This window comes from Bubalus bubalis, chromosome 4 (genome assembly GCF_019923935.1).
Source record: "Bubalus bubalis isolate 160015118507 breed Murrah chromosome 4, NDDB_SH_1, whole genome shotgun sequence".
Taxonomy (NCBI): Eukaryota; Metazoa; Chordata; class Mammalia; order Artiodactyla; family Bovidae; genus Bubalus; species Bubalus bubalis.
Genome location: NC_059160.1, coordinates 19,781,697 through 19,804,030, shown reverse-complemented (window position 1 = coordinate 19,804,030; position 22,334 = coordinate 19,781,697). Strand labels below are relative to the sequence as shown.

General features: G+C 36.0%; 1 protein-coding gene across 2 annotated transcripts; it reads left to right on the top strand.

The window, feature by feature from the left end:
- Positions 1-773: 773 nt before the first annotated feature.
- LOC102403138 (C-type lectin domain family 2 member B) lies at positions 774-22,174 on the top strand. 2 transcript variants are annotated; one of them, XR_006640917.1, is made up of 6 exons: positions 774-1,141; positions 6,201-6,302; positions 12,893-13,056; positions 17,234-17,337; positions 19,290-19,387; positions 20,542-22,174. XR_006640917.1 is itself a non-coding variant. In XM_045165294.1 (6 exons), the coding sequence occupies exons 1-5, from the start codon at positions 1,087-1,089 to the stop codon at positions 19,352-19,354; spliced, it is 534 nt and encodes a 177-aa protein (XP_045021229.1). In that variant the 5' UTR covers positions 778-1,086; the 3' UTR covers positions 19,355-19,387; positions 20,542-22,174. The 2 variants fall into 2 exon arrangements, 1 of the variants encoding a protein (XP_045021229.1); XM_045165294.1 differs by having other exon boundaries at positions 778-1,141; positions 19,246-19,387.
- Positions 22,175-22,334: the final 160 nt, after the last annotated feature.

The following is a 22,334-nucleotide window of genomic DNA, read 5'->3' as shown; positions in this document are numbered from 1 at the left end:
CAAACACTTGTAGCTGTACTTGCTCTTCCCAAATGTAAACAAAGTCAATTACTCTCTGACTCTGTATGAATTATACTCTGTATCCAGCATTCTTTTCCTCTTGTAACATTTTTCATTTCAGAAAGAAGGCCATAGGCGATAACTTCGGAAAAGACCAGCCCCAGATGTCCAGTTGCCTGATGCCAGCTGTGGCTGTTTTGAAATTTTGCAAAAGGAAAAAAAGGAAGACGTTCCTTAGGATACAAAACCTCTCCCTATTTCCCAGAGGCAGAGCACAGTTTTTGAGGCGCTAGCCTCCTGAGTTTTGTGTTTTGCCTGCCAAAGAATAAAGCTCTTTTCTGTTTCTCCAAAACTCTGTCTCTGTAATTTTTTGGACATCAGTATACAGAGAGTCAAGATTTTTGGCATCAATAACACTAGCATAATAACATTATCATCTTGAATATTCATGTAACATTCTGAGTACTTTTTAAACTTTCTTTTTCTCTTTTTCCGTGTGTGTGTGTGCACACATGCGAATATGCACACACATGCTTGTGCACACTTCAGCTCAGGATGTTTCTGTTTGAAACAGAAAATGCTCTTTATTTCAGTTTCAGTAGCCACTTTAAAGCATAGCTCTCTCCTCTTTAATTTCATCACCTTTGAGATGGCCTTAACACTTGATAATGAAACCATAACGTCCTAAAGCATGCCTTTTAATGAAGCAAAGGCAGTCCTGCGTCACTAGTTACGTGTCACTTTCTTGAGAATTTAAGTGCCGTTGGAAGGTTTTTTCTTTGTAAGTCAGATGATGATTCTTTGTTGTGTAAAGAAGAATATATGCGTTTCTCTTCACTATTTAGCATAACTTCCTTCCTTTCCAGTAATTGTTTTGTGTTTGTTTCCCAGAGAGCAAACTATATAGATAATAGTATGACTCAATCTTCATCACATGATTTCTTTCCTTTTGAGAGATCTACTTAAATAAGCTGTGTTTTACTTCAGAGTAGCTTAACTCTAGTTTGGAGTTGTGTTGTAAAAACGTTGTTTTGGGTTTTTTTTTTTACATTAAAATTAAAACTTTGAAGAAAGGAGTCATCAAGTATGCGGTCAGCTTACAAAGATGTGAGCAAACAAGAAGCTGATGAAAAGAAGCGAGGTAAGAACATTTTCAGTTGTTCAAAATGAAAGCTATTTATTGAAATTATGAATCATAACTTCATAACAAAAGTTTTGAAAGGCCTGAATAGGGTTTTGTAGTTTTTTCCATCAAGGCAAAAAAAAAAAAAAAAAGGAAAAAAAATCCCTTTTTTCTGTTAAATTAAAATTGGTAATTGATTATTTTGTCCTTGTAATTCAGATTCACTTTATCTTAATTGATCATAGGGGAAGATTATCCATACTGTAAAATTGTTCAAGATTAGGTTTCACTTTTACTAAATATTCAATCAAATCTGTACTTCAAGAGAGGTTAAATATGAACCATAGCCATTCAATGTCTAGAATACATATGTGATATACCTGTGGTGAATTCATTTTGATATTTGGCAAAACTAATACAATATTGTAAAATTAAAAAATAAAATAAAATTTTAAAAAAAGACCTAATGAAAAGAAAAAAAAAGAAATAATTGGCAAATATTTGTAATATTTTAAAAGATTGTTTATGGGCCATGAGTAGAGTCAAGATAAACTACTCTTTAGAGGTACTTAATAGCAGAGTGATTATCTCCCTCTTCTATTCTTATCTAAGCAATTGCTGGTACTCTAATATTTTGAGATGTCTCTGGCAATTTTTAAATGGAGAAGGAAAGAAAATGTACTAAAACAACACCACCACCACAAACCTTAGAAAACAATTTGGTAACATTGGATGTTTTAAATAGAAAGTTCAGAGTAGGTAAGATCCAAATTCTAAATCTATTAGTAACAGGACAATCTTTCAAAGTTTTTTGAACAGGAGTCCTTAAATAGGTAGAAACAGAGTTGAGGAAATGAAGCTAACGTGCATTAAAGAAAGCAATCTGTGACTTAGTGATGGTGGTGAGTTTTAAAATTTGCCATTTAATTTTGTTTTAGTCTACCAGTGTTACGGGCTTCCCAGAGGATGCAGTGGTAAAGAATCTGCCTGCCAGTGCAGGAGATGCACGAGACTTGGGTTCAATTTCTGGGTCAGCCAGATCCCGTGGAGGAGGAAATGGCAACCCACGCCAATATTTTTGCCTGGAAAATTCCACGAGCCTGGAGGGCTACAGTCGAGGAGCTCACAAAGAGTCAGACACAACTGAACACAAAAACATATACACCAGCATTATGCAACAGTCAAAAATATTGTTGCAGTTCATATTAGCATGTATAAATGCTTTATTCCTCATTTTTTTCACAATTGAATAATTCTAAGATTAGATCAAAGAAGGTTAGGGACAATGGTATCAAATATTAGATAACATGAAAATATCTAAAATAAAGTTTTAAGAGTGTTTTCTACCCACTCATAAGACCAGTGTTAGTTTTTGCCTTATATATCAATAAACAGTATAAATTTATATATTTTATCTATAAATTTATATGTATCACATAAATATATAAATTAAATTTTATGTGGTATATATATCTATATCATGTATATGTATTTTGACATTTTAAACACCATTGAAATAGTAATAACTTAGTGTCATGTAATTCATTTCTAAACACTTAATATTTTTAAACATTTTATTTTCTCTTATTCTTTCTGCATATTGGTATTTTGTGATTTTTTTCTATAGCTGTGAACTCGGAAAAAGGGGATTTTATCTGTTTTAAATTCATTGGTCACCCTGGATCTTTTCTCATATCTCCTTGGAGAAGATCAGAGTCAGAAACAGAGAAATTAGTTGTCAGTGAAGCTTCTCTATGGGAAAAATAATTGGAACATTTAGCTATTTATATTATAACAGGGATGAATGTAGAACTATTTTAGTTACATTGTTAATTAAATACATTTTTATTAAGCTGCCCTGGAATTTTTTTTTTTTAATTCCTTCATTGTACACACGGGGATTCCCCAGTGACTCAGCGATAAACAATCTGCCTGCAATGCAGGAGACTCAGGAGATGTGGGTCCGACACTGGGTCAGAAAGATTCCCCTGGAGGAGGGCATGGCAACCCACTCCAATATGCTTATCTGGAGAATCCCCATGAACAGAGGAGCCTTCGTGCTACAGTCCGTGGGATTGCAAAGAGCCAGACACGACTAAAGTGACTGAACATACATTCATTGTACACACTATGAGCAACTTCTTTGAAATTCATCTTTCAATACCAACTTCATACTGAGAGACCAACATTTTCTGTTGCTTTTGTTTTTTGGACATTTGTGCAAGTTACAGGTATTGAGGATTGAGTAAAATAGTAGAAACAAGGAATTTTAAAGATGAAAACTAACTATACTGAGTGTGCAAAACTAGATTTTAAGACTTAGGGAGTAGGCAGATTAATTGTGTAGCAGATTAAAGTATGTACCTGCATATTCAGAAGTGAAATAAGTTTCCAATTCTTTAGAGCTTTAAATCAAACTAAACATCACTCCAAGTTCCTACATCACTGAGCTGACAGTATATTTAATCTTGGTGATTTTCCTACAGGGTTATATGAACTTTCCCAAATTTTGTAAGACATTGAATTTGAGGTTGAGGGTTTTTACTTATCTCTTTTCACTGATTACCTAGAAGAAGGTATTTGTTATTGCTGTTCTTTAGTCAAGAAGTGGTGTCTGACTCTTGGGGGATTTTCCAGATAAGAATACTGGAGTGGGTTGCTATTTAATATTTCCTTCTCCAGGGAATCTTCCCCATCCAGGGATCAAACATGAGTCTCCTGCATTGGCAGGCAGATTCTTTACCACTGAGCCATCAGGGGGGTATTTATATCAACATTCATAACCCCTTTGGTTCTAGTTCTGCTATTTCTGTGCTAATATAACAAAAGCCACTCTGTTTGCCACACTCATGACATGCATCTTTGTTGAGACTGGTTTTTCTGCAGGTAGGATATCTCCATATGCTCCACAAAGTTGAATGATCTAGTATTTTGCCAACTTTGAGTTATAAATGACTTATATCACTTGTACCTGGAGCATTTCTCATATTAGCAGGATCTGCACCATCTTCTTGTGGCTTATAAGTACTTCCTCTTTTTAAAGCCCTTTATGATTCTCAAAATATTCCCTTTAAAAACTAGAATTTTCTTTTCTTTTTTTTTACATGAAGGAGTCACTAATTTCAATAATCATTCTGGAGAAAAGGATGGCAAAATAGCTGAAGACCTCCTTGAAACAATGAATAGAAAAATGATTTTAAAATAATTCTGCTTAATAGAGCAATAATTAACCTTCAACTCCTACTCATATGGTAATTAAAATATGGAAATATGGGAGAGCTAACACAGGAAAGTTAATAAAAGTTTTGACTATCCCTTTTCCAGTGGATATTCCCCACCTGCTGGAGAGGGGATAGTCAAATACCCACTCCAGTATTCTTGGGCTTCTCTTGTGGCTCAGCTGGTAAAGAATCTGCCTGCAATGCGGGAGACCTGGGTTTGATACCCAGGTTGGGAAGATCCCCTGGAGAAGGGTAAGGCTACCCACTCCAGTATTCTGACCTGGAGAATTCCATGGACTATACAGTACATGGGGTCGCAAATAGTCGGACACGACTGAACGACTTTCACTTTCTTTTATTTAATTCCTGTTATAAGCCAGACCTGAAAACATAGTACATAATTTATCCTTTAACTTTAAAAAAGAGAGATGTTAATGGTCGAAGTCTCTTAAAGTCTATGTTCTGAAGTCCCAGAGTGTCACTTGTACCACATTCTATTGGTCAAAGGGAGACACAAGACCAATTCATATTCAAGTGTTGGGAAATGCAGTATATACCTCGTGGTAGGAGAAATAGCATGATTGTGTACCAAAGGGGTGGTGGACATAGAAAGGCATGATTCTTTGGGGGCCATTTTAACAATTTGTTACAGATAGGCAGAACAACAAAATGTTAACTGAAAATATTAGAATATAATACAGTGGGCAAATGATGATCATACTCGTTTAAAATTACCAGTATTTGGGAGGGAGGTTATATATGAAAAAATGGATTTAAAAGATCTATGTGTGGAGGGATCTTAACACAAATGATAACACTGGCTATTTCTAAAGAGGATAAATTTAGATTTATTTTAAATTTAATTTCTTAGGAGGACTTCCCTGGCAGTTGAGTGGTTTAGACTCCAGGCTCCCAAAGCAGGGGGTTCAGATTCAATCCCTGGCCAAGGAACTAAGATCCCATGTGCCACATGGTACAGCCCAAAAAAAAAAAAAAATTCATGATTGAAAATAATTATTTCTTTTATATATCCACTAAGGAAAAAATTTATCCAACAAAAAAAGCAACTAGTTCTTCACTAAGTAAAAAAAGACAAGGAGAATCAATTTTGTCAATAATTTTATTGTCCATCTTAAAGTATCTGCTATAATTTTTTACATTTCATGAAATTTTACACTGAGGATAAATATTTTATAATCACATGAAATAATAAAAAGTTTCATTTCAAGAAACTTGCATACCAATTTTATTTTTTTCCTAAATGATCACTAACAAAAGAAAAACAATTCCTCACAAAGATTTGTTCTGTTCTACTGAATTTGTAGATCAGGACATACAGAACTAGAAAACAAAGTGACTCATCCAAGTTCCTTTATTAGTGGTGAAAATCTCAATTCTAAAATTTTTGATTGATCATTCCATGGTCTTTCAAATATACTATACTGTCTATCCTTTAAAATTAAACTTTTTATTAGTTATAAAGTAGATTTTCTTAGAAATATTCAAGAATTTTTAGGATGTGCTAATATTTCACCATAGAAGGTTGTTGAAGGTCTGGAGGTGGCTTCAGACTTGAGGAAATCCTACTAGAAAAGTCATATATTTTATCCCTTGGGCTGTGGCAGTAAAGTTCATAGTAACATCTGGATTTGATAAAAGGTTCTCCTGAGAAATTTCAGCCAAAAGGAAAAATCATGTTTCTTTTTTTTCCCATATGACAAACAGAGAAAGTACATTTTGTGTCATCTCCTTGTGAAATATTGGCGTAAAGAAGTTTGTCAGGTATGGTTTTGAATGCAAATTAGGTCTTTCTTTTACCTGTTTCTTAATCTAAGTGGTGTTTTGTTTTGTTTCAGATGTTAAAGACACACAGTGCAAGTACTGTAAAAGGGGACTTATTTCTACATTAGCAATATCTGTAGTTATTAATGTTTTTTTAACAAGTATATATTTTTCAGGTGAGTAAATTACATCCTTTTATTTCTTCAATTTTATTTTTTGTTTTCAGAGCTTCCTACTGTATGATACTTTTCCTTTCTGCTTCAGTCATAATCTTTTCTCATTATTCTCACTCCCTTCCCATTATCCATGATATATATAGTGGGTATCAATGAATGAATGTTTATGAATTATGCAATCTACATTAAGGCACAGGGAGATGTAAAGATGATTACGATAAAATCTTTCACCCTGATAGTCTGAGCGACTGAACTGAACTGATGCATAGGTCAGTTTTTGTAGATAATACCACAGATAGTAGATAGGCCAACAGAAAGAGTATGCAAATGTCTGTTGCTCAAGAATTTTGTCAATGATTTGTTGTCAGCTTTACCCAGTTTAGTCATTCTTTCTTTTTTTTTTTTAATTTTATTCATTTATTTGTTGGCTGTGCGGGGTCTTCGTTGTTGCATGTTGGTTTTCTCTAGTTGCAGTGAGCAGCAGCTACTCTCTAGTTGCATGTGGGAGCTTCTCATTGTGGTGGCTTCTCTTGTGGAAAACTACGGGCTCAGTAGTTGTGGTACACAGGCTTACTTGCCTCGAGGCATGTGGAATTTTCCTGGGTCAGGGATCAAACCTGTATTCCCTGCATTGGCAGGTGGATTCTTAACCATTGGATCAGCAGGGAAGTCCCATTTTAGTCATTCCGATGAGTGTGTGTTGGTATGTTTGTTGGTACCTATTGCAACTTATTCAACATTCTCTTGATGACCAATACTGTTAAGCTCCTTTTCACATTTTGGTGCTCAGTCACTCGGTTGTGTCCAACTCTTTGCGACCCTATGGACTACAGCATGCCAGGCTTCCCTGTCCTTTATCATCTCCCAGAGCTTATTCAAACTCATGTCCATTGAGTCGGTGATGCCATCCAACCAACTTCATCCTCTGTTGTCCCCATCTCCTCCTGCCTTCAACCTTTCCCTGCATCAGGGTCATTTCCAATGAGTCAGTTCTTTGCATCAGGTGGCCAAAGTATTGGCGCTTTAGCCACAGCATCAGTCCCTCCAGTGAATATTCAGGATTGTTTTCCTTTAGGAAATTCTTTTCACAGTTACTGCTTTTCACATTTACTGCTTATTTAACTGCAATATTTTGTGGACGGGTATTCATACCCTGATTCTTGAGGGAAAACCTCCAATTTTTCACTATTAAAGAAGAAATTAGCTGTAGGGTATTTTTGTTTGTTTGTTTGGTAAATTGTCTATCAGATTGGCATCAGATCAGATCAGTTGCTCAGTCGTGTCCGACTCTTTCCGACCCCATGAATCGCAGCACGCCAGGCCTCCCTGTCCATCACCAACTCCCGGAGTTCACTCAGACTCACGTCCATCGAGTCAATGATGCCATCCAGCCATCTCATACTCTGTCGTCTCCTTCTCCTCTTGCCCCCAATCCCTCCCAGCATCAGAATCTTTTCCAATGAGTCGACTCTTCACATGAGGTTGCCAAAGTACTGGAGTTTCAGCTTCAGCATCAGTCCTTCCAATGAACACCCAGGGCTGATCTCCTTCAGAATGGACTGGTTGGATCTCCTTGCAGTCCAAGGGACTCTCAAGAGTCTTCTCCAACACCACAATTCATAAGCATCAATTCTTTGGTGCTCAGCCTTCTTCACAGTCCAACTCTCACATCCATACATGACCACAGGAAAAACCATAGCCTTGACTAGACGAACCTTTGTTGGCTTTAAGCCAACTTTTTCACTCTCCACTTTCACCTTCATCAAAAGGCTTTTTAGTTCCTCTTCACTTTCTGCCATAAGGGTGGTGTCATCTGAATATCTGAGCTTATTGATATTTCTCCCTGCAATCTTGATTCCAGCTTGTGTTTCTTCCAGGCTAGCGTTTCTCATGATGTACTCTGCATATAAGTTAAATAAACAGGGTGGCAATATACAGACTTGACGTACTCCTTTTCCTATTTGGAACCAGTCTGTTGTTCCATGTTCAGTTCTAACTGTTGCTTCCTGACCTGCATACAAATTTCTCAAGAGGCATAGCTCCCCTCTATTCCTAGTTTACTGAGAATTTTTGCTGTGAATGAGTGTCAAATTTTTCAGATGTTCATATTGATATGATCATGTGATTTTTCTTTTTTAGCCTGTTGATAAGATGGATTATATTAATGGATTTTCAAATGTTGAATCATCTTTGCAGACCTGGGATAAATCCTACTTTTTCATAGTGTATAATTCTCTTTGTACACTGTTAGATTTGTCTTACCACTATTTTGATAAGAATTTTTGGACCTATGCCCATGAAAGTTATTGGTCTGTAGTTTTCTCTTTTTTTTGAACATCTTTGGTTTTGTGGTTAAGATAATGCTGGCCTCATGTAATGAGTTAAGATGCATTCCCTCTGATTTTATACTTTAAAAGAGGTTGTTGACAATTGCTGTTTTCTTCCTCAGTTGTTCAGTAGTGGACACATCTGAGCCTGTTGCTTTCTGTGTTTTAGGACATTACTGATTATTAATTCAGTTTCTTAAATAGATATGAGCCTATTTACATTGTTTATTTCTTCTTTTGTGAGTTTTGGAAGATTGCATCTTTCAAGGAATCAGTCCATTTTACATAAGTCATTAAGCTTGTGGGCATTAACTTGTTCATAGTATTTCTTTATTATCTTTTGTGGCATGTGTAGTGATGTTGTCTCTTCTATTTCTGATATGATTAATTTATCTCTCCTTTATTTTCTAAGTTAACTTGGCTAGAGGCTTACTGATTTTATTGTTCTTTGCAAAGAAAGGGCTTTTTGCTTTTGTTGACTTTCTCTATTAATTCCCTGTTTTCAGTTTAATTGTTTTTTTGCTCTGTGATTCTTATTATTTCTGCTCTTTTTTTCTTGAGTTTAATTTTCACTTCTTTTCCTAGTTTCCTAAGAAAGGAATGTAGATTGATGATTTTAAAACTTTCTTGTTTTCTAACGTATGAATTCAGTGCTATTTATTTTTTTCTAAGGACTGCTTTTGCTTCTTCCCATCAATTTTGATGAGTTGTGTTTTCTTGTTTGTTTAATTCAAATTGCTTTTAAAATTCTCTGTATTTCCTTTTTGACCCATGTGTTATTTAATAGTATATTCTTTTATCTCTACATATTTTAGGGATTTCCAATTATCTCTCTGTTCTTTATTTCTATTTTAATTTCACTGTGATCAGAAAACATAATTAATTTTTATTTAGATTTTGTTAGTGTTAATAGTTATGTTAACTCTTAATTTTAATATTTTATCTTAATTTTCATTTGTATGTTTATGTAAGCATTCAGATTATCTGCAAATAATAGTGATTTTATTTATTGTATTGAAATATTTATATCTTTTTATATATTTATATTGCCTCATTTCACTGGCTAATACTTCCAATAAAAGGTTGATAACTAGTGAGAACTTGCATCTTTATCTCATTCTTAATATACATAAGAAAGTTTTAAATAATTTCTCTACTAAGAATGATTATTTATGGATATTCTTAATCAAATAAAGATTATTTGATTATTCTTAATTAAATAATTCCTAGATAGCCAAAGAGTTTTATTCTAAAAGGACATAGAATATTATCAAGTACTATTGAGAAATGCTTAGTTTGTCTCTTCTTTCTGTTAATGTGTTGAGTTACACAGAGTTTTACAAAATGTTAAAGTAAACCTTCCTATCTGGAGTAAACTCAATTTGATCATAAAATATTAACCTTTGTAACATTCTTGAGTTAACCTGGCTAATATTTTGTTTATAATAATATGTGCATATGCTCATGCAAGGCTGAACTATAATTTCCCATTTGATAATAGTGTTGTCAGCAATATTGAAATTATGTGAAAGTGTTAAGTGCTCAATCATGTCAGATTCTTTCCAACCTCATGGACTATAGCCCACCAGGCTATTCTGTCCTTGGGCTTCTCCCAGCCAGAATAGTGGAGTGGGTTGCCATTCCCTTCTCCAGGGGATCTTCCCAACACGGGGATCAAACCCAGGTCTCCCACACTGCAGGCAGTTTCTTTACCATCTGAGCCACCAAGATTATGCTAGCCTCTAAAACTGAGCTGTTAAAGATTCCTTCCTGCTCTGTTTTCTGAAAAAGATTGGGTAACATTGCTACGTCTTACCTAAATGATTAGATGTGTTCACATATGAAGCCACTTGGACTGGGAGATTTCTTTGTGTGGAATTTTTTTCATTAAAAGTTTAATTTCTTCACTACACAGAGTATTTATTCACATTTACCTTTCCTTTGTCAGTTTTGCTGTGTTGTTCAGAAATTTCTCTTTTATTCCTAGTATTGCTAATTTGTCTACTTCCCTTTAAAAAGGTGTTTTTCTTTTTTCAGCTAATGTTCTATCTATTCTAGATTATTCAAAAAGCCAACAATGAGTTTCTTGACTTTTTTGCTTTATATTAGTTTCTATTTAATTGTTTTCTGGTCTTATTTTTTTAATGGAGTCTTTCTACTTTTTACTTTTAATTTATCACTCTAATTGTTTGAGATAGCTAATTAAAAAAAACATAAATTTAAACCAATAAATTTTCCTCTAAGATTAAAGGAAATGTACTGTGTGGTTCAGTGGTTAGGATGCCTTGCTTTCATTGCTGAGAATCTGGGTTCTATCCCTTGTCAGGGAACTAAGCTCCTACAAGCCAAATGGCATGGCCAAATATAAAAGAGAAAGACCCACAAGCTTAGTTATATCCATAATTTTTAATATGATATATATATCACATATATAAAAAGATATGTAATTACCTTTCATTTAAAACACATTTTATTTCCCAAGATTTCTTTTTTTTCCCCTTTGATTCGTGAACTATTTAGCATTGAGTTTCTTAATTTACAGCCTTTGGTGATTTATTTAAAAAAAATTTTTATTGGTATATGGCTCAATTCCACTACAGTCAGGTGGCACACTGTTAATGTTTTCAACCTTTTAAAATCTGTTGTTAAAACTTTATTGTCCCACATTTTAGTAAATGTTTTACATGCTTTTTTGGGAATGCATATTCTGTAGTTACTGCTTTTAGCTCTCCTATATGTCAACTCAATTTTGTTACTTATGGTGTTCAAATGTTATTATTCTTAGACATTTAGACATGGGCTTCCTTGATAGCTCAGTTGGTTAAGAATCCGCCTGCAATCCAAGAGGCCCCGGTTCAATTCCTGGATCAGGAAGATCCGCTGGGGAAGGGATAGGCTAACCACTGCAAAATTCTTGATCTTCCCTTATGGCTCAGCTGGTTAAAAATCCGCCCACAATGCGGGAGACCTGGGTTCGATCCTTGGACTGGGAAGATTTCCCTGGAGAAGGGAATGGCTACCCACTCCAGTATTCTGGCCTAGAGAAATCCATGGCCTGTATAGACCACGGGGTCGCATAGAGTCCGACACAACTGAGCGACTTTCACTTTCACGTAGACGTTTGGACTGTTGTTTTATCAGCATTTAAGAGAAGGGTGCTAAAATGTTTACCATCTACAGGTACCTGGTATGAGGTGTTTAGGAGTGATAATTAACTAATAGTTTTACCTCTATGCACCATAGATCACCAGCATCCTATTTACAACTGGTGACTGGGTAAATTCCTTTAACTCAGATCACATTGGAAAACCAATAGCATAGCTCATCCTTAAGGTTCTGTTCCCTTAGAACCACTTTTGATACCAGAAACTGATTCAGTCTGGGAGTGTTCAGAAAAGTTGATGGCACAAATATTACAAGAATACAACTTTATTTTATTTTATTTCTACCATTTCTATATATTTCAAAATGATCACCACAATAAAACTAGTTACCATAGAAAAGATTTTAGTATAAGAACTATACATGACACAACTGGAAGGAACTGTGAAGAGATGATGTGGAAGGCTAAAGAGGAAATAGTCACTAATGATTTTGGCTTAAAGCACTAGTATGTTTGGAGAACCCCCAGGTGAGGAAAGTCTAGAAACATCTAACTGCAGCCACTGCAGAAGGAAACTCATGAAAAGGCTTGTGAACTTCCAACATGTGCACAATGCCTCCAACAATAATGAATTCTGCTTTATTTTCATCTTCTAAATTTCACATGAGTTCTTTCTGTTGATTAACTTGGAACCCCACAATGATGGTGGTGTCTAGTTACAACTGGAAACCGAGTACATGTCTTGTTAGTTATATAGTGTTTTATTATTTTCATTGCTTTCTTAGAGATTAAAATCTGTCCTAGATGTATAACAGTCTAAAATAAATCAGTATTTTTAGTACCACCTGATTTCGTTATATTTTATTTACCTGGAAATGACAAAAGGGACTTAACATGTGTGAAATCACATTGACTGCTCTAGGAAGGCCTATGAATCACTGAATTTGGAGTTGAAACCAACGTGAGTGTCCTGTCACATTCTGGACAGTTCTCGTTTAACCTAACATGAAGTCTGTTTTCAACTTGTTATGGGATAGACATGCAATTCTGGCCATGAGCATCATCTTTTTTGTCACAATCCCGTCCTTCTTCAATGATCCCAAAACACAGTGACATATTATTTCATCTGATTCTTAAAAACGTATTTATCTCCGCTCTAGCTAAAGAAGATAGGGGTGCTCAATATTTCTGCCTAGATAATTGGATTGGCTTCCAAGATAAATGCTATTATTTTTCTGAAGAAGAAAAAGATTGGAATTCAAGCAGATACGACTGTTTGTCTCAAAATGCTAGCCTAGTTATGATTGCCACTACAAAAGAAAAAGTAAGTAATTTAATATGCATTCCTTATCAATTGCATTAATTAGAGATACTGGAAGTATTCAAACTCCATTATGGTCTTCAAAGCATTTCAAACATGCCTGTTTATATGTGCAAAATGTCACAGAAGTTTAGAACATGCCATAGAAGATACAATTGAAAAAGCTGGTGATATTTTGTTTGGATAGTTTAAGACTCTGATCAAGTTCTAGACTTGGTAGCTAGCTTTTCCATTTTAAGGAATATGAATAGAAGAGCTTAACACTATTTGGAAAACTTTTAAAACCCTCGAAGAGGAAGGATGGAATTCTCCATTTCACTTCCTTGGTGGAAATTTCCTCTAGCTACTCAATCTTGCTTCTCTGTCTTTCTCTGAGATATCATGGAAGCCTTCTGTCAGAGTGCTCACTATCAACATTGCAACAGGTGTAATTGAAAGTTTCCCTGTAGGCTGAAGTCATGAGTTTCCAGTGGCCAGATCGCCACCATATTTTATCTGAAATTATATCCATTGCTGTAGCATATCAGTTCAGTCAGTTAAGTCGCTCAGTCATGTCCGACTCTTTCCGACCCCATGAATCGAAGCACGCCAGGCCTCCCGGTCCATCACCAACTCCTGGAGTTCACCCAGACTCACGTCCATCGAGTCAGTGATGCCATCCAGCCATCTCATCCTCTGTCGTCCCCTTCTCCTCCTGCCCCCAATCCCTCCCAGCATCAGAGTCTTTTCCAATGAGTCAACTCTTCACATGAGGTGGCCAAAGTACTGGAGTTTCAGCTTTAGCATCATTCCTTCCAAAGAAATCCCAGGGCTGATCTCCTTCACAATGGACTGGTTGGATCTCCTTGCAGTCCAAGGGACTCTCAAGAGTCTTCTCCAACACCACAGTTCAAAAGCATCAATTCTTTGGTGCTCAGCTTTCTTCACAGTCCAACTCTCACATCCATACATGACCACAGGAAAAACCATAGCCTTGACTAGATGAACCTTTGTTGGCAAAGTAATGTCTCTGCTTTTGACTATGCTATCTAGGTTGGTCATAACTTTCCTTCCAAGGAGTAAGTGTCTTTTAATTTCACGGCTGCAGTCACCATCTGCAGTGATTTTGGAGCCCAGAAAAATAAAGTCTGACACTGTTTCCACTGTTTCCCCATCTATTTCCCATGAAGTGATGGGACTGGATGCCATGATCTTCGTTTTCTGAATGTTGAGCTTTAAGCCAACTTTTTCACTCTCCACTTTCATTTTCATCAAGAGGCTTTGTAGTTCCTCTTCACTTTCTGCCATAAGGGTGGTGTCATCTGCATATCTGAGGTTATTGATATTTCTCCCGGCAATCTTGATTCCAGCTTGTGTTTCTTCCAGTCCAGCGTTTCTCATGATGTACTCTGCATATGAGTTAAATAAGCAGGGTGACAATATATAGCCTTGACGTACTCCTTTTCCTATTTGGAACCAGTCTGTTGTTCCATGTCCAGTTCTAACTGTTGCTTCCTGACCTGAATACAGGTTTCTCATAGGCAGGTACAAATTAAAAGGTTAATGAATCTTTGTTCAAAAAACATTGATGGAAACATGCAATAAATAAAGAGAATCTCCAAGAGCTTTAACAAGCATGAGACCTTGTACCTCTGCACTTATGAAATCTGTTCTTTCCCTGGGTGACTTACGTGGCAAGTATATTTTTTACTTTTATTTCATTTCTTTTAAAGTAAAGGGTCAATTTAAAAGGTAATTAACTTCATTAAAATTTGTGTGTGTTTTTCCCAGATGACTCAGTGGTAAAGAATCCGCCTGCCAATGTGGGAGATGAAGCAGAGGCGGGTTCCATCCCTGAGTCAGAACAATCCCCTGGAGAAGGAAATGGCAACCCACTTAAGTATTCTTGCCTGGGAAATTCCACGGATGGAGGAGCCTGGCGGGCTGCAGTCCATGGTGCTGCAAAGAGTAGAACAGGATTGAGCGATTAAAGCAGTGATAACAAGATTGTTTAAATGTACAGCAGCACAGTGGTCAACATTGTTAAAAGAACTGTGTATTACTTTCAGGGTAAACAATGTGTAGTTATGCAATCTATCTGATTGGTTCAAATGTAAATAGATACAAACTGCTGCTGCTGCTGCGGCTAAGTCGCTTCAATCGTGTCCGACTCATAGTGACCTCATGGACTGCAGCCTACCAGGCTCCTCCGTCCATGGGATTTTCCAGGCAAGAGTACTGGAGTTGGGTGCCATTGCCTTCTCCGAGATACAAACTAGGCTGGGGCAATTTATAGATCAGTGTAAGGAAACTAAACCATTTTGGAAGCAAGAAAAGACAGAGAAACCTGAATAAAATGTGAAAAACTAGATATGTTAAGAGTAGATATACCAAGTCAAAAAGTAAGATGCAGGCTTAATTTAATACAAAGAACTTCTGTAACAAATGGTTTCACTGCTGAATTTAACAAGACTCTTGATATGAACATTCTGAGAAATCCTTAAACAGTCCTTACAGTTCCTTTTGTGGAAAAAAGGCTAACTTAGCAGCAAGATGAAAAAAAAAAAAAAAATAACAAGTGACAAACAGAATGAGGTGGTTATTGCATATGGTATCTGTGAAGAAGTAATGTATAAAAGAATTTTAAAAGGCCATTTTTAAATAGTTTAATTTAAATATTACAAATGTTTATTTAAATTGCAAAGTATTTTCTTAGTTAAAATGAGATGAAGCTTGCTTCATGAAAAATTTCCCCTATTTATTTGCACCTATTTAGAATTACCTTGTATTTTTAACAAGCAGCTCCATGAGCTACTCTTTATTAAGCAAATAATGTTCAATATTTTTCATAGGACATTTCCCTGTACCTTGTCACTTCCCAGTTCCCTATCATCAAAAGCTCAGCTCCACATCTTCATCCAATTTTTCCAGCTATTCAGTGCAATATATCCTGTTGTTTTCCAATACATACATCCTGTCTTGCTTGTTTTTTCTGCCTTAAAACAAGCTCTTTCCTAAGCCTATAACATGAATTGTCCTTTTCTCCCTGGATTCTGTATTTGTCCTGGAATCTTTTACTCTTTCCAGATATCCCTCTTACAGTGCATCCTATGTGATGGTCTCCTGTAAAGACTGGGACACTTATTCTATAAACTAAAATTTCACTCTGTATTTATTATATTCATAATCTTCCCATTTAGTAGAATGTTTTCTAAGTTTGCATGGATTTGCTCACTCTACAGGAAACTCTGTGAATCCAGGGACACTGTTTTCTTAATAGATTCCTTTGTAAACCCATAGCTTGGTTCAGCGAATTGGATTTTTTTTTTTCAAATAAATTCATGAAATGCTATAGAAGATGGTATATTAAAATGCCAAGGTTATTGGCATCACTGTTACCAGGTAGGAATGGACCACAGTGTTGTGATCTGTCATAATTCCTTTGCATTTATATAAAACTGAAACGTAGAGTGATACAAAGTCAAGTTTATGGTTTTGCAACTATTTTGGGGGCAGGTAGATGCAATGACTTTCTGTGTAGAACATAATTTTATGGCATGAAAAGCTCTAAGGTAGGAAAAATTTTCAACATCAAATGAATAAGGAGAAATATCAGAAAAAAGTAAAAATTTCCCCCCAAATGATGTTTTTAGAAATGTAAATATTTGGTAAAAAAAAAAAATTGAAATTTGGGAATTAGATTCTAAAGGAACTGGATACATGAAAGGTGTGTGTATGGGTGTGCAAACATGATAGTTGAAAGAAATGTTGAAATAAAATATTACATTAAATTCAATATACTAGTATTTACTGGGAAGTGAAAAAAACATTATAATACATATCTGATGATTAGGAAGTCTATGTAAGAACTCCGTTGAAAAGTCTAGCTTTCTAGGAGTTCACAGACTAAAAATCTTGGAGGAATAGAGTTTCAATATATTTATATTGAATGTTTATCAATTTGGAATCGAAAGTGTCTTAAAGAAAATTTCTCTGACAAATTTCTCTCTTTGGTTCATAAATGAGAAAATTGAGAGTCAGAAGGTAAAATACTTTTTCACAATCACATAGCTATTTTCCAGCGAAACTAGGATTTGAAGCTTTGTCACCTTTTTCCTCACAACCTGCAAAGCAAGAGGGACACAGTAAGTTGTAGTGAAAACTGTCAAGTAAAATTACAAATTTTATTTTGCCTCTAAAGCATTTTCTTAAGCGATTCAAGTGCACTTCTGATCACTGGATTTGGCGAGACATGACAGAAAATCTAACAGGACAATGGGTGGATGGAAACATACATAACAAAGGGTGAGTGTCTTTTTTCTGGGATTATTTAAGTTTAGAGAGCGCAGCTTTCTGGGCTTCTCTGGTAGCTCAGCTGGTAAAGAATTCACCTGCAATGCAGGTGACCCAGGTTCAATTCCTGGGTTGGAAAGTTCCCCTGGAGAAGAGATAAGCTACCCATTCCAGTGTTCTTGGGCTTCCCTGGTAGCTCAGTTGGTAAAGAATTTGCCTGCAATGCAGGAGACCTGGGTTTGATCCCTGGGTTGGGAAGATTCCCTGGAAGAGGGAATGGCAACCCAATCCAGTATTCTTGCCTAGAGAATTCCCATGGATGGAGGAGCCTAGTGGGCTACAATCCATGGGGTTGCAGAGTCGGACGCAGCTGAGTGGCTAAGTGCACACACACAGTGCAGCCTTCTAGAATCTGTACATTAGTATATTTCTGTACAGTCCTTGATTTGTCTTCATGTTGGAAAAGTGGACTAAGGATTAGTGTATCATGTATTAAGACTGGTTTCAAGAGTCAACCAGAGAGGTTGGAAATCAAGATATAAGAGAAAAACAAATATTGTATGTTAACACATATATTTGAAATCTAGACAAATGGTCCTGATGAATCTATCTGCAGGGCAGGAATAGGGACACAGACATAGACAATGGACTTGTGAACGTAGCAGTGGAAGAAAAGGGTGGGACAAATTGGGAGAGAAGCATTACGCTTTACCCTCTGAGCCACAGTGGGCCTATATATACACTACCATGTGTAAAATAGATAGCTAGTGGGAAGCTGCTGTATAACATAGAAAGCTTAGCTCAGTCCTCTGTGATGACCTCGATGGATAGAATAGAAGGTGGGAGGGTGGCTAAAGAGGGAGGGAATATATGTATACATATAGTTGATTCATGATGCTGTAAAGCAAAAAATAACACAGCATTGCAAAACAATTATATTTCAATTTAAAAATGAAAAAAAAAAAAGATAAAAGGGAAAAGACTTCTTAGGTGGTTACTTTGAAAATAAAGACCTAAGATTCACATACACAGTAAAAGTAGACTTTTTCATGATTTTACCCTATTTTCTCTAATCTTATATCTCTTTCACAAGCTTCATGCTATCTGTTTGCTGCCAAGTTTCACAGTTCAAGGTAAATTTGTTTATTTTAAGTGCTTTTATTTGCACTGATAGTTGCAATTTAACATGGGCTTTATACCTTCTATTTTACAACATGGAGAATTGGACCTAAAAAATTGAGTTCACTGCATATATGACCCAGTATAAACACCCCAAATTGTGACTGCCAGCCACTTAGGCATTTAGTCTATTCTGCTGCTGCTGCTGCTAAGTCGCTTCAGTCATGTCCGACTCTGTGCAACCCCATAGATGGCAGCCCACTAGGCTCCTCTGTCCCTGGGAGTGGGTTGCCATTTCCTTCTCCATTAGTCTATGCTAGAATTTCTCAATAGCAGAAAAAAGTGGACATTTTGGACCACATCGTTCTTTCCTGTGTGGAGGGAGCACTTTCTTATGCACAATAGGATGTTGGCAACATCTCTGGCCTCTACTCATGAGACAGTAGCAATTCCCCCTGCCCCACTCCTCTTGAGACAACCAAAAACGTCTTCGGATATTTCCAAGTGTCCCTTGCAAGGGCTGGTGGAAGGCAAACTCACCCCAGGGTTAAGAACCATTGGTTTCTACAAATTGACAACTCTACCTATAACATGTAACTTAGTTTAACAAGTACAGATTCTTGCAAGGGAGACTCCTTTGGTCCAATTTGGTACAGACATCTTAACCCTAGCAAGAAAGGACTGTGTAGAAGCATACTTTTTCACAGCTCTAGACATATAATATTTTTTAAAAAGGTGTCATTGACCAAGAGAGAAGTCATAGGACTCCCTAATGCATAGTGTTTGATTCCTTTATTGTAGGACTAATATGAAAGGGAATGAAATATGTTTTTACCTTAATGAAGATGGTGTTGGAACAGCTAGATGCTACACAGAGAGGAAATGGATTTGCAGGAAAAAAGTGCACTGAATCAGTTTCTGACAGTGGACTTAACATCCAAGAGTAAGATGGTTTTAATATTTATCAACTTTTTCCCTTTCCTTTTGTTGAAAATTCAACATTTCATTGCCTTAATATTATAGCCTGATGACACAGCTGGATGATTGTGAAAGCAATTTTCGTATTAGTTTTCTACTTTTTAAATGGTCTGGATCTTTTATCTGTATCAATTTTATCTTATCTGTATCAATTTAAAAGAATCATGCAATTTCACAGAATCTTTAGGTTAATTTTGGAAGTGTTGTATTTATATATTATTTTCTTATTCATTTAAAACATATTTCTTGTATTGATTTTTGTCTTACATAGCATAATTTTTCAAAACAGTTACTGCATAGTATTTATTATGTGTCTCTATTATATGTATCTATTGCTTTTGCAATTATATACTTTTATTATCTTTTAAAATAGTTGTTTTTATTAGCAAGGTAACTCTTTTAGGTATTCTTGTTCTGTTCAACATGCTTTCTGACGTCATAATTTTCTAATAATTTGTGGGTTCATTTAAATGCTAGAAAACACAGCATCTAGTAGTAACAATTTTATTTTTCCTATATTGTAAAAATTAGTTATTTTTTGTATCATTAAAATAGGTGGAATTTCCAGGACAATATTGATGGTAAAAAATTGTTCCACATTTTAAAGAAAATGCTTCTGATATGCTAATATTAGTTGTGTTGTATCTAGTTTTTTATATCTTTTTCTTAAAAGTTAGGTTGGTTCTTTTCTATTTCTATTTGCTAAGAGTTTTTTTTTTTGTAGGAAGAGACTTCATTTTCTTGTATGCTTTTGTTTGCTGCATTTGTTTCAATGTTGTCATGGTTTCTATTCCTTAATCTTTTAATGCAGTGAATGACATTTTAAATTTTCTAATGTTAAGAGGCTGCTTTACATTCCTAGATAAAATTCAATTTGGTCATGACGTGATATCCTATTTATTTTAGGTATATTCATTTTGATATTTATTTTTTAACACTCTAGAGTGTGATTACCTAAAATTTTCCTTAGGAAAGCAGAGATTATAGTTTGAATAATTCAGTGATGACATGATTGAAAAAATGTGCCACTTTACAATTATGCTATAAAATTATGAATGATAAATTTCATATGTCTTGAAAATTCATTCCTGATCGCATTTTATGCATATTTTTTTTTAGATATGCACTTGTGATTTTCAATGAAGAGCAGTAGCAGCCTTTGAGAGAGCTGCTAGAAAAGAGTACTTATGGACATCATGACATAGTGATGTCACCAACGTTGAATGCCGGTACTAGAGAGCTGCAGCCTCTAGAAGATTTATATTGTTTCAATGGAAAAAAAATCTCATTTTCTCCTGATAGGAGAAATAAAATTAGAAAAGACACATTTGACAGTAACGAAGTCTGATATTATCCCTGGCTCTAAACAGGAAAGGGGCTTCCCAGGTGGCTCAGTGGAAAAAGAATCCACCTGCCAATCCAAGAGTTGCAGGAGACATGGGTTCAAACCCTAGGTAGGGAAGATCTTCTGGAGAAGGAAATAGCAACTCACTCCTGTATTCTTGACTGGAGAATCCCATGGACAGAGGAACTTGGTGTGCTCCAGTCCACAGGGTTGCAAAGAGTCAGACACAACTGAGCAACTGAGCACACATGCCCTGAACAGAAAGAAATAACATCTGAACACCATAAACAACCTGAATGCACCCCCACTGGATAAGCCAATATATAACCAATTCCCTTTTCCCACTATTCTGAAGGTTTTTTGCTAAATAATAATGCTCTTCATGGGCTTATGAGTTCTGTGATGCACAGAACTTTATGCAAAGTGTTTGTTTAAAGAAAGACCCTACCATACATGTTTGCCCTGGATCTCAGACCCAGGGGGAACCTTTAAAAGACCAAATATCTAGTAATCAATAATTACACAGGATCTTTGCAGTTGAGGGTAACTTAATTTATGTAATATCTATGAATATTTAATATGAAAAGCTGCACAATCTATCCCATGGGATAGAATTATTTTTGTAAACTTCTGAAAAGTGAAAGTGAAGTCCTTCAGTTGTGTCTGACTCTTTGTGACCCCTTGGACTATAGCCTACCAGGCTCATCGGTCCATGGGATTTTCAAGGCAAGAATACTGGAATGGGTTGCCATTTCCTTTTCCAGGGGATCTTCCCAACCCAGGGATCGAACCAGGGTCTCCCACATTGTAGGCAGACGCTTTACCATTGGAGTTATATATATTGTGTGTAGACTCGAGAAATTTCCTCTTCCTATATCTTATGAGGCTGAGCTATGAGCCTAAAATGTTGTGTTGACATTCTAATGCTCAGGACCTCAGACTGTGACCTTGTTTGGAAATTAGGGCTGGGCTGAATGTAATAGTGAAGACATCATTACTTTAGGCCTCAAGCTCTTTAGCACCAGTGGTTTTATAAGAAGAGGAAATTTGGAGTCAGACAAAACTCTTAACAAAGTGAAGACAATGTGAAGACAAAGGGAAAGACAGCCCTGGGACTGAAGTGATATACCTATAAGTCAAAGAGCGCTAGGCATGGCCAGCCATTACCAGAAGCAGGAAGAGGCAAGAAAGGACTGTCTCCTAGAGCAGTCTGAGAGAGCATGACCCAGAGGACATATTGATGTTGGGCCTTCCAGGCTGTAGTACTGTGAGACAATCAGTTCCTGGTGTTTTAAATCATGCAGTGCATGGCACTTTGTTATGGCAGCAGTAGCATTAACACATTGTATTTCTGAAGTGTACAAACCCCTGCATCCTTGTTTTCAAAATAAAAGACTGACTCAAGAATCCATGATTAATTCATTTTTTGTCAGTTGTTTCATGAGGGCTGTCTTTCCACCTTGCTTATACTTTCCTTTGTTGTGCCAAAGCTTTTAAGTTTAATTAGGTCCCATTTGTTTAGTTTTTGTTTTTATTTCCATTACTCTGGGAGGTGGGTCATAGAGGA

What these genes read in the sequence shown, in the direction of transcription:
- LOC102403138 (XM_045165294.1), top strand. Translation starts at nt 1,087, where the DNA reads ATGCGGTCAGCTTACAAAGATGTGAGCAAACAAGAAGCTGATGAAAAG. An exon ending in AGCTGATGAAAAGAAGCGAG is followed by an intron (nt 1,142 to 6,200) that starts GTAAGAACATTT and finishes GTTTTGTTTCAG; the next exon opens with ATGTTAAAGACACACAGTGC. An exon ending in AACAAGTATATATTTTTCAG is followed by an intron (nt 6,303 to 12,892) that starts GTGAGTAAATTA and finishes TCTCCGCTCTAG; the next exon opens with CTAAAGAAGATAGGGGTGCT.